The 11768-nt window shown below is 41.6% G+C and overlaps 1 protein-coding gene across 1 annotated transcript in view; it reads right to left on the reverse strand.

Moving 5' to 3' along the window:
- ME1 (malic enzyme 1) overlaps positions 1–10904 on the reverse strand; it is a 154591-nt gene extending 143687 nt beyond the window's left edge. The window contains exon 1 of the mRNA XM_030267522.4: positions 10571–10904. Within this exon, the coding sequence (XP_030123382.1) occupies positions 10571–10675 (105 nt within the window). The 5' untranslated portion in view covers positions 10676–10904. The remainder of the gene's footprint in view (positions 1–10570) is intronic.
- Positions 10905–11768: the final 864 nt, after the last annotated feature.

An 11768-nucleotide genomic window follows, 5' to 3' on the forward strand; every position in this document is an offset into this window, starting at 1 on the left:
GACTGACCTAAAAAACCAGGCAGATGCCAAATCCTCTATTACATGAACAAGAGTAATGCTTTATCCAGACTTCATTTACAGAAAGCTATGCAATTGGTAAACCTCAGCCTCAGAGAATCTATCATGAACTCTTGTCTTAACAAAAAGCAACAACACAAAACCAGATAAACCACGCTGATTTTATGCTCTCCCAAGATTATAGTAAGTCGTAAATTCGCATCACTGAATTTCAAAACACTCCTGGACTCCTGGGATAGAGGCAACTTGAAACATACTGAGATGATGTCTTGGAATTGAAAGGACAACTGAGTTCCTGCCAAGAGCGAGGAAAGAATTTCAAAGAAACCTTTGGAATTAACATGCCAAGCAGTCACCTAAAACATATGACCTGAGGAAGACTGAAAAGACTGGACAGAGATAAGAAAAAAACTGCTGCAAGATCTCACTCCTGCAGAAGGTCCAAGAGCCTGAATCCCAATCCCCTAAAGAAGGCTCTTCATTCTTCCCCAGCCCTTCCTCCTAGGACATAACTTTTAAAACTGGCTTACGTCTGGGCCAAACCAAAGCTATGCAAACCTAAGGACCTTAGGGAATTACTCCAGTAACTGCTACAGCACAAAATCAAAACTTTGAAATTAATTTTCTCATTTTTTTCAATTTTCCTGTAAATAGCAGCAGAAACATTTACCTTTCTACAGTACAGATTCAAATCGAATCAAACCAACGTTAAGTGCTTTGGCAAACTCAGCTATTCATTTTACTTGGACAATACTATGTTCTTCTATTCTGACTTTTACCTGTAACTATTGAACCCTTTTTACTGTTTAGGTAAAGAGGCTTTACTGTCTCTTTTGTAAATACATCCCACACACACAAATCTGCTTTGTAAAGTCATGTGTCTGGAGGATGAAATCCAGTAAGTCAGCTAGACATCAGTACCATAAATATTACAGCCTCTTTCATAATCACCACTATGTGCTCCCTTCCAGGACCAATTTAAGGCAAAGATTTTTTTTTTCTTGGTCATTAAAAAGCCAGAATTATATTTGCCATTTTGGAAAAAGGAATTATGTATGTCAAAGTAATTCTTGTTCTTCTCATGCAGAGCAGTACTATCTGAATTCCATGCCAAAAGAAAACTTAAAAGGGTATCATTCACAAGGGACAAGAGGAAGAAAACTAAACTGTGATATCCAATCTGAATTGGATATGAAATTATTTCATACCTCACAGCACCTACTCAGTTCCAATAAAGATAAATACAATTCATTAATAAGACAGATTAATCTAAAATGCTAACAGAAGACTCAAGACTGCATCTATTTAAGCAAAGTTACATTGAACCAAGGGGGTTTTCAATTTTTCAAGTCACTTCTAATGATAAGAGGGATAAGAAGAAGCAGAACAGTGATTTAGTTTTAATATTAGACTTTGTTTTTTGAGGGGAATTTTTTTTTTCTAAGCCAGAAATTAGTAACAGCTGCTACTCAAACAAAGTAGGTAAAACCTAATCATAAACAAGCATGATAAAATTCGTGATTACTCTATGTCTCACTTATATCTTAGGACTGACGAATGTGCTTTCTGAACTCCCACACCAGAAAACTACATTTTGACATATTTCCACATCTTTGGCTGAAAGCCAGAAGCCTTCAGATCATAAGAGCTTTCTTTCCTTCAGTTCTATGTTATGTGTTATGTATATAAAAAGCACTTCCTCTGCTTCCTCTATATTGTAAACAAATCCAGGTCCTGCTCAGAGTATTATGTTTCACACAGGAATAGCCACTAACAGTATCCAAGTAAATTACAAACGCTGATTTGAACAGAAAGTACACAGTGCTCTGCAAGGAGCCAGGGTGCGCCGTGACCTCCTTCTTCTAAGGCAGGATTTTTGCTTCCAGAATTATGCAACAAATTACATTAGCAAATCTTAAAACCAAAACAAGCTTCCTTATGCATGCAGTGCAGGGGTTATTTTTCATTAACTCCTAAAATAAACTATGCCAAGGAATATGCACAAGTAATTCTCAGACAAAATTAGAGACATGTTTTTAACAGAAACAAACTTAGCTTTCTCCATAGAATTTTTAATTACCCAAAGATTTGGATTGTTAAAGTCACCTTAATTAAACATAAAATGAGATACTGTAATATTCATCACTTTAAACAAATTAGTCAGACTAGCCAAAACCACTTAACTTGCAAACTATGAATATTTCAACGTTTCTTTCTACACTGGCTGCTAGGAAACAAGCAATTTGTGAAGGTTAAAGGAGCTCAAACTCTCCAGATGACAATGGGTTGGTTTTTTGGGTATTTTTAAGGCTTAGTGCACCAGGATTAATGCATTATCAATTTCATGAAAGTTTTGTATCAGCTTCCTCTCTTGAATCCTTCTATCATTCATTTTCTCTCTGCTTACACTATTAAATCTGAGGATCAGGTTCTTAGATCTTTCCCTAATATCTCCTATACATATTTTATCAACCTCATAAATGCCATGAGCTTATTTGTGAGAATGGTTCAATCCTTAGCTTTCCTGTGGCTGGGAGATCCTGTCAGTTCCAGCTCCTGGAGCTACCTGTAATGTGTCACACTGACAGTCCTTTGAGGCAACCTTAAAATTCCTACTATCATGCTGCATGTCACAAAATCAAGAAAATTAGTCATAATGATAACCTAGCACATAATTACACAACAATTTTCTTATTTCTTTGGAAGCATGTAATTTTGTTCTAGAAAAAAAATAAAATAAATAAATATTTCTAAAATGTAAATTCATGGAGATTCAGTATCAGTATGCCTGACAGCAATCATTTACCTCTCAATCAAAGGTATAAATTTATTAGTGAGGGGAGAAAGGTTAAGGTAGAGTGACTGACATAGCAGCTCAATCTATGCAGACTGCATAGAGTGAATAGTAATAAAAATTATTCAATTTATTTTGACAATTTCTTAAAGCACCCATTAGATGGTCTCCCCTATCATCCTTGACTCCATCCAAGATTGATTTTTTTTTTTTGAAGATGAATAGATACAGAACACAATCCACAGAGAGTTTGCACAGTTGCAATTTCAAAACCACAAGGCACTTCATAGGTTTTGAGAATACAATGCCAACAATAAATAACACTTCTTAAATGTATCAGTTGGGCAAGGTAGATTTCTCATAACTGCAAGCCCTTCTAAAAAGCAGTGCTGGAGACTATGTATGATACTCTTCTCCCTGAATGGTACCTCAAAACATTCTAGCATCAACTCAAATTCATCCTCTGCCTCTCAATAGAAACCATCAGCATCTTAATTTAAATATTTGAATTCCTACATCAGGTGAAACACTTGGAAGCACCAAAGCCTTTCCCCAGTCTCTTGCAATTTAAAGCATAGTCCATGGGGAGATTTATTCCAAGTCCTGCCTATCCTAGTTTGTGGGTACATGGTTGCTGTGTCATGTTTGTCTGCAGTTTCTTGTACAAAATTTTGGTTACCATATATTACAAACTGGTAATCCACATTCTATTGCTTTTTTCCTATACCAGATTTAGCTGCTTGGTTTTATGTTAAACCAGACAATAGAGATGATTTCTGTAAAACTATTCCCAGTCACAGGCCAGGCCTGGTCATTATGTCCGTGACTGACATGAACATTCAAAGCTTCACTAATGGCTTACTAGTGGCAAACTTTATTATTGTATAACCAATCTCATTTGACAGGCACACAAACCAATAGTGCTGTTCTGTGCTTTTCTGCCCTTTCCATGCTAGTCTTCTAGCCATGATGGGCAACAGAGCACACAGGCAACCTCCATACATTTGCTCCACCCAGGGGAGCACAAATGACACCTTACAAGAGCCCTTCAGATTTGCAGGGAGGACAAATCACTTGCTACTGCAGCTGAAATCCCAGGATCACATCCTCCACTAAATAATCCTTTTGAAGCTTCTTCAAAACAGCAGTTCCATTAAAAAATTTCAACTATAAACTGGGAAAAACTTAATGAAGGACCTAATTATTGAAGGGAACTAATACTCCCTTTCAGACCTCCAGATCCTGGAGCAAGGAGACCTTTGGCATGAAACTGCATCAGCCCCTGCAGGCAAAGGCAACAGAAGCCAGAACCACCTGAACAGGCAAGGAAGAAAAGCATGACAAAGCAAAGATGGCACATTTTAACCTCTGATCATTGGTTAATAAGAAACATTCTGTCACAAGCAGTTTGCTTCCTCCTCTCCTCCACAAGGCAAGCAGGGCTGGGGGAGAGGATCTTGTGCCTCCTACAGCCGCAACTTCTGTTTTTTACAGCAACAGCTTGATACAAGACACTGATCGAGCAGAATTGGATATATAAAATGCAGAATGCAAAGTAAGAACCTCTGTACTCCAAGATACTCTCTGCAGTTTATTTTACCTAGACAGAAGTAAAATTTCTCAGTGAACTCTACTCCTATTTATTGTCAGCATCCATAAATAGGATTAAAAAACAAAACTCAAGTACTCTGGCCAGCATCTCTATAAAACCGACTGTCAAAAGATACATTTAACCGAATTTAAATACAGAGATCCTGCTTACAAGGTGCTCTGTGCCAGGATTAATGTTTCTATTCAAATAACATTTATAACCAATGGCCATAAGATTTCTCAATCAAAAGTAAAAAAGGTCAATTTTATATTCAACTACTAAAGTTCACATGAAAATTACACAACCAAAAATTGTTTTTAATGCCTGAAGTAGATTTGCAGCAAGACAGTTCTAGGTTTCAGCTTCCTGTCACAACTTACGCCACTATTCAGTTGCTATTAATGCTTTTTAGCTTACTGCATAACTTCTTCTCCTTCATTTTATTTGCTTTTAATTCAAGTCACAGAACTTTGTTCCCAACTCGCTGTCTCAGCACTCTGTTTCAAAACTGCAAGCAAAGAACTGGAGGCCAACAGGACGAAAAGAACACCAACCACAGCAACTTACCTACTAGGTCAGGAGAAAGGATTAAAGGCTATGAACACTGTGAGCTGTACACATTTAATAGAAGACAGTGACAAAATAAACACTGATTTAAACACTTCATGCTTTTTCCAAGACTTTCTCCTTATTAATAGTAGCAAGACAACCTACCTTAAAATAAGAAACGGGGGAAAAAGCACAGAATTTATTTTTACAGCCCCTCCACTCATACTGAAAATAAAAGCACTTAAACAAAAGCATCCTGCATGATGACTACTCCCTCACACGTCAACAAGGTGCTTACAGAAAGGAGGAATACACTACCAGTGTGACACCCAGCCCTATGGTAAACACCAGTGAGCCACTATCAAGCTCACACCCTTGCCCAAAACCCAAGCAAACAAGGTAGCTGCATTCTGCCAGCCTGCAATTTAGGATCTTGACTGTTAAAGAGCAAATAGTTCTTGTATGAGCCAACCTCACGCTTGAAGAGCCTCCTGGTTTAAGTTGCCGTTCAGAACAGCAACTAGTGTCAAAGATCCCAGTAAGAGATGAAAAATGTAATGCTTGTCAAACACATGGGCAAAATTGATAGAAGTTCACTCTAAAATGCTTCAAAGACCAGATTCATTCACTTTTTTTGCTAGCACAACCACTATACCACGTACTCTTGTCAAAGACCTGAAAAATCATGTGGTTATCCCTATTAAGATGAGAATTGCTCTGCTATGTGACCTGGAAGGGATAAGAACCAAGAATTGTTACTTTTAAAAATTTCAAAGTCTTAAAAGAAAGCAGAACACAGTAAGAGTAATCAGCAACGATACTAAAAAGAATTCCTCAAATTATACCTTTACTTTCACATGGAACCAACAATCTTCTCATCTAAAACACACTTTCATACCTACTACCACTCTAAAATTAAATAATCCCTTGCAATATAAAGTAACTTCCAGAAAATCTATCTTACAAATTAATTATTAATTATAGATAATTCTAATATGCAATTTAAATAAGTGTTTCCCTCCTCCATCCCCAATGTCATCAGCTTTCTTCCAGAATAGCTATCTACAGGTAAGGCAACAGCAGCATTCTTGGGCATTGGCAACTCCAGAAGACCCACCCAAAGCATACACAAGTTTAAGATGTGAAAATACAAACACTATCTATAGAAGGAAAAACAGTCTTCTATTGCTTGTTTTTGATAAAAGAATAGATTTATTTAAAGGAAGTTCTTACATGCTTCTTCTATTTTACCCATCAGACAGAGAAAATCTCCCTGGAATACTTCTGATTTTTTTTTACTGAGGTTTGGTTTTTCTGAGACCTGTTGCAGGGTTGCCCACTAATGTCAAAGTCATAAGACCCTTTTTATATGTAACCCAATAAAACAAATTTTCTTTTAGAAAAGCAACTAGTTGTGCACAGAACAAAATCTGTTTGTATTTCACAAGCATTCTTATCCCACTGTCTAAAATGCAGAGCAAAATAGGAAGTCCATGAGTCTCTCTAACAAGTTTGCAATTGATTTTTAGTAAATTAGTACACCTAGCATGTATAAACTGATAGGAGAGACATATGTTCATAATTTTATGACCCTCTAACTACCTGCTCATTCCCTCAGCCTGGAATTGATTATTCACCAGACACACCTTCACTCTTCTCCCTCTCCTGAGGGTTCCAGCTGAGCCACTGTTACAAATAAAACACTGGGATGAATGGACCTTTGCTCTACTCCAGCATGGTCCTTCTATAGTAAATCCCATAGTGAGTCAATGCACTGACCATCAACTCCAGCCAACAACTAATGCCACTTAGTGAGAACCTCCTAAGGTTCAGGGGCATCACATCTGGGACATCTAAGGGTAAAATACCAATGCAGTGGCAGGTGGGATGGACACTGACTGCTCTCAGATATTGAGCAGCCCTATCAGACAGTCTGTTCTGTAATTCTACAGCACTTTAGTGCAACTTGAATAAAGAGAAAGTAAAAGGAGAAAGAAAACAGTTTACAAGCACATTATACTCAGCAATGACAACAGCAGTCACTCAGTAGATAAATTAGACATCTGGAGAGGAGAAAGAGCCCTCCAGCACTTAGATTTAATAGAGTCACTTATTTACTGCTCACTGAATCGCTCTGCAAGAACATAAAAGCAGTCTGGAAACAAAACATTTCTCCAATGGCAAAGTTTCTCAGTCGGGGAAGAGTTTACATTTGGCAACTGACAGAGGCTATTGGGGAAGTTTTGTATTGAAACGCGTGTTTTTCTATCTCTGCACCAAGATTCTGAAAATAACCAGCTTATGGGAAAATGTGGCTTGCTTAAATATTAAAAGGTAAAAAATTAAAGATGAAAGTGTAGTGTTAAACTGTTTGTGTGCCTTAAAATTATGAACTTGTCCACTGAATAAAGCAAAAATGAGATTTACAGTAGGGAAAGAGCAAATTACTTCCACACTTCTGCAGCTCATCAGCTTAAAGAGCATACAACTCCCAGCCAAATCTATTTCAGTGAAAAGAAGTGAAACTGTGTTTGTTTTCCTTGCAATTGCTATTTACAATGTGCTTTGTTTGCCTGAGGGAAAAAGACAGACAATTACCAGAACGGCTCTAAATACGCTTTTAAACACTAACAGCCTAAAATTTCAGACAATAAACTGAATTACAATTATTGTCTATAGACCTGGACACACGTCCTCAAGTAATTAAATTCAGTCTGTTACAATCCACTGTTTGTCATGATTTTTGATGTATCACTGCTGCTGAGATGGCACAAACCATTCAGGGACCTAAAATGCTTTACAGGGGGTGGGGAGGGAGGGGAAACAAATCACAAAACCACCAAACATTTTTTATTGAACTTTTTCCTGCTGAAGGTTGGACATGTTTGTGAATTACTAGCATAGTCAAACATAAAGGATTTAAGAATGACATTGCCTAGGGAGTCTATTTTGCCATCCAAGCAGAAGTAGAGGCCAAGCAGAAGAAATCTGGGTGTTTACCCTGGCATTCACACATCCTTTTCTCTCAAAAGCCAGGAAGGGTAAGTATAAAAAGCAATGGACAAGCGTGCAGAAATCCAGTTTTATTGTTGAATGAGTGGGGCACTTGAATGGAGCACCTAAATAGAAATAGGGTTTTGGGACTGTGTTTTCTGTTTTGACTAGGGCTTTTTCTTTTTAAATCTAGCACTTATTTCTTCTTACATATGTTTTTAAAGGTGTTCAAGTATGAATAGTTCCATGTAAAATTTTCAATTTGTCTGAGAAAAGGAATGAGGACACAGGCCCCAAGCTTCCACATATTGAAGCACAATTCAGTTTTACCAGCTTGCCAGGGTAGAGACCACTAATTAGTACTTATAGTCTACTTTTGCCACATAAGTGCAAATAGACCTCTTAAAACTGGCGCCATATCAAAAAGAAAGCACTGATCCTAAGAAATTGCAACTCCTTGACAGGGCAAAGATAGCAGAAAGTTCTGGCATCTTGCATGACTGCAAGAAATCCATGTACCTTAGAATCACTAAAGGAGATATTTTATCTACTTTAAATTGAATTCTCAGCAACCTGATGCTTTTTTTAACGGCCTTGACAATAGAAAGTGAACTGGGACTAGCAGCTTCCAGGTGTGCAGGCAGGCCACAAGCTATCAAACTGGCAACCATGTGGGCAGTCCTCAACATATCCGAGTTCAGTGCATCTATACAGAATCAAATATATACATATTAGAGTGTGGGTGTATATACATATACTGGGGTGTAGTACATCTACACCCACAAAAAACATCACCTGTCTCAGCCAGAAAACAGGATTACCTATCCTTTTACAGACCAAGACCAGACTTTTCTCACAGGCACAAACACTAGATTTTTCAGCTGAGCATTTCTAACATCAAATTTTGTTCACTGGGCAAATGCGGCCGGTAATGAACAACTATTTCTTCCTGCTTCTCTGCTTTACAGTACACATGTGATATACCACAGCTGTGAGAGTATGAAAGAAAAAAGCCTAACTGAGGAAAAGCATGGTGCTAACCCACCAAGGTTGTCAGTCTGATCTTCACACAGGCCATTCAGTTAAGAACTGGACTTGATAATCCTTGTGGACCTCTTTGAACTCAGAATATTGTGTAACTCTTGTCTTCTGTAAATTAAGATCAAGCAAAACCCTTCCTCTTTAGCACCTAATCTGTGATGACCCATCTTTACTGCACACTGTTCAGAGGCAAGATGTAAGGTGCATAAGCATTGCAATGAGTCTGCCTCTGACTGCCCTCCAGTCAATTCATTTTAGAACAGGCCCCCTTTTATTTCTATAAACAAGGTGAGTTTTCTGTTGGGTTGGCCTTCCTGGTTATGCTGAATCAGAATTTTTCCATTAATAATACAGCTGCTAAAACGCAAACCCAAGCAAAACAGCCTCTCCTTGGTTTCTTCTTGGGAGTTTTATATTTTGGTAAATTCTGCTTTAACCTGACCTCAGGAGACCTTCTCAGGCCTACACAGACTTAAGACAGCCTCTAAGGAAACTTTGTAGTCAAGCACCAAGACTAATAAAAGCACTATTCATCTAACTTACACATGGAGCTTTTACTGATGAGTCAACCTGTCTAGTCAAACTAGAGACACAGTTTCTGTCAATTTATCCAACTCAGCAATAAGCAGAATGACCGCATATACATCCTAATGCAGACGTTCAAGTCAGAGCACCACTCCAGTTAACGTGCAAGGTGAAATTTGGAGGTAAGGGTGTGACCAAGGCTTCATGTGCTAAATGCGGTTTATTATCTACCTTTAACCAATTTTCATTTTTGCAGTAAATTCAGGGCTTGTCATGCCACTTTAATTATTCTATTATATGAATTTTGCATCTTTATCAAGGCAGTTGTGCAAACACTTCTCTATTCAGTTTTATGTTTCCCAGATTAGTTTTACACATTTAAAAAGTTTGATCAAGCTGAATTACTATTCTTAAGCAAACTGGAAGTGCATCAAAAAGGTTTTGCTGTGCTATGGCATCTCTTAGAAAAGCTGCCTGCATTCGCTGATGCAGAGCAAGGAGAAACTGCAGTTGCATATTGGAGCTCCAAGAGGAACAGTTGTGGTAAACACCCTGCCAGGGGACAAAACGCAGGACAGCATCAACAGCCACTTTTGCCCGCAGGAAACGAGGTGGAGCATCCGTGGAAAAGAGGATTGGAAAAGAAAGAGAAGCACAGAAGCACGGCAGCAGGAACTCATATCAGAGCGGCGTAACTTTCAGCAGCATCCTCCTGCCCGTGCTGCTGCTGCCGCAGCTCCTGTCCCCTGGGGCTGCCGGGGGGATGGCTCCGCGGCCCGGGCCCGCTGGGCGGCGGCGGGCAGGGCACCGGCCGCCCCCCGCCGCCCGAAGGAAGAGGAAGCGGCGCCGGGCCCGCAGGAAGTGCGGCTGCCCCGCGCCCGCCGCCCCCGGCCCGGCGGCCGCTGCGCCGTGACAGGTGGCGGCGGCCAGAGGCGGCCCCCGGCCCCGGCCCCGCGGGCAGCGCCCGGCAGCACCGATGGCCGCCCGCGGGGGCCGCGGCGAGGGAGAGGGCAGCCGCCCTCCTCGCCCAGCGGCGCACCTGCGCTGCCCGCCCCTACCTTGTTGAGGTGGGGGTCGCGGAGCACCTCGTAGCCCCTCTTCATGGTGAGCTGCAGGGGCCGGGCGGCGTCCCGCTTCTTCTCGTCTCCCTTCCCTGCTTGCATGGTGCGGCGCGGCGGGGCTGACTGCAGTCAGGTCGCTGCGGGAGCGGAGGCAAAGTGGCGGCGGCTCCTCCTGCTGAGGTGACCGCCCGGCGGGGTGGGATGATCCTACCGGGAGGGCGGGAGGCAGAGAGGGAGGGGGCAGAGCCGTGGCGAGGCGCCGCCGCCGCGGGCGGGGGTCACCGGCGAGCCGCTGAGTCACCGGCGGCTCCGCGCGCAGCGGCGGCCGCCAGGTGCGAAGGGCAGCGGGTGCGGAGCCGCAGCCCTGCCCGGCCCGGCGGGGATGCGGGCTGCGCTGCCTTCCAGCGCGGCGGAGAGGCCGCCCGGAGGAGGAGGCCGGTCTGGGATCACCTGCTGCGGGGGGCTCGCCAGCGCCGCTCTGCCTCGTCACGCTGGGCTCGGCGCGGGGGCTGCTGAGCACCGCGCCCGGACCCCATCGGCCCGGACCCGGCTGAACCCCCGGCGCGGCCTCACGCAGCAACTGGGCCTCCGCGCTTGAGTCACGTTCAAGTTTCACTTTCCTTCTGCTATTTAAATGGTCATGAAATCCAATCTTTCCCGAAGGGGACGGACTGCATAGCTTCGTACAGTCAGGAGCACATGTTTGATGTAATTAGCTGTGGGTTGGCTTCAGCTGCGGTGGTTGGGGTTATGCCTGGTCAGGATGGAGAGCACCGGGGCAGAGCAGGTGCTTAGCTGGTTTGTACCGCTAGCCCTGACGTTTGTTTTCAGTATGCTCTGAAATTCTTTGCATACAACCCATTGTGTACTGCATGACTCTGGCTTTATTCATCTAAATTCATGTATGTACGCAAAAATAATTTCCATATGGATGCTATACTCCTGCTGGAGAATTTTCACAGCTTTAAATGTGTGACTAGAGGATTAATTTAGAAGTGTTTGGTTTCTGTTGTCAAGGAGCAATGAACGGATACAGATTTTGCAGCTCTTTCATACTTACCTCTTCACATTTAATCAGTAGGCCTTGTATCCATACTACTACATAATCTTTTATTAAAAAAAATACTTCCGCAGACTCTGGCTTTTACCGAATTTCCTATTAAGTAGCTCTGAGAAGTTTATTTGCAGATAACTG

Source organism: Taeniopygia guttata, chromosome 3, assembly GCF_048771995.1.
Source record: "Taeniopygia guttata chromosome 3, bTaeGut7.mat, whole genome shotgun sequence".
Lineage (NCBI taxonomy): Eukaryota > Metazoa > Chordata > Aves > Passeriformes > Estrildidae > Taeniopygia > Taeniopygia guttata.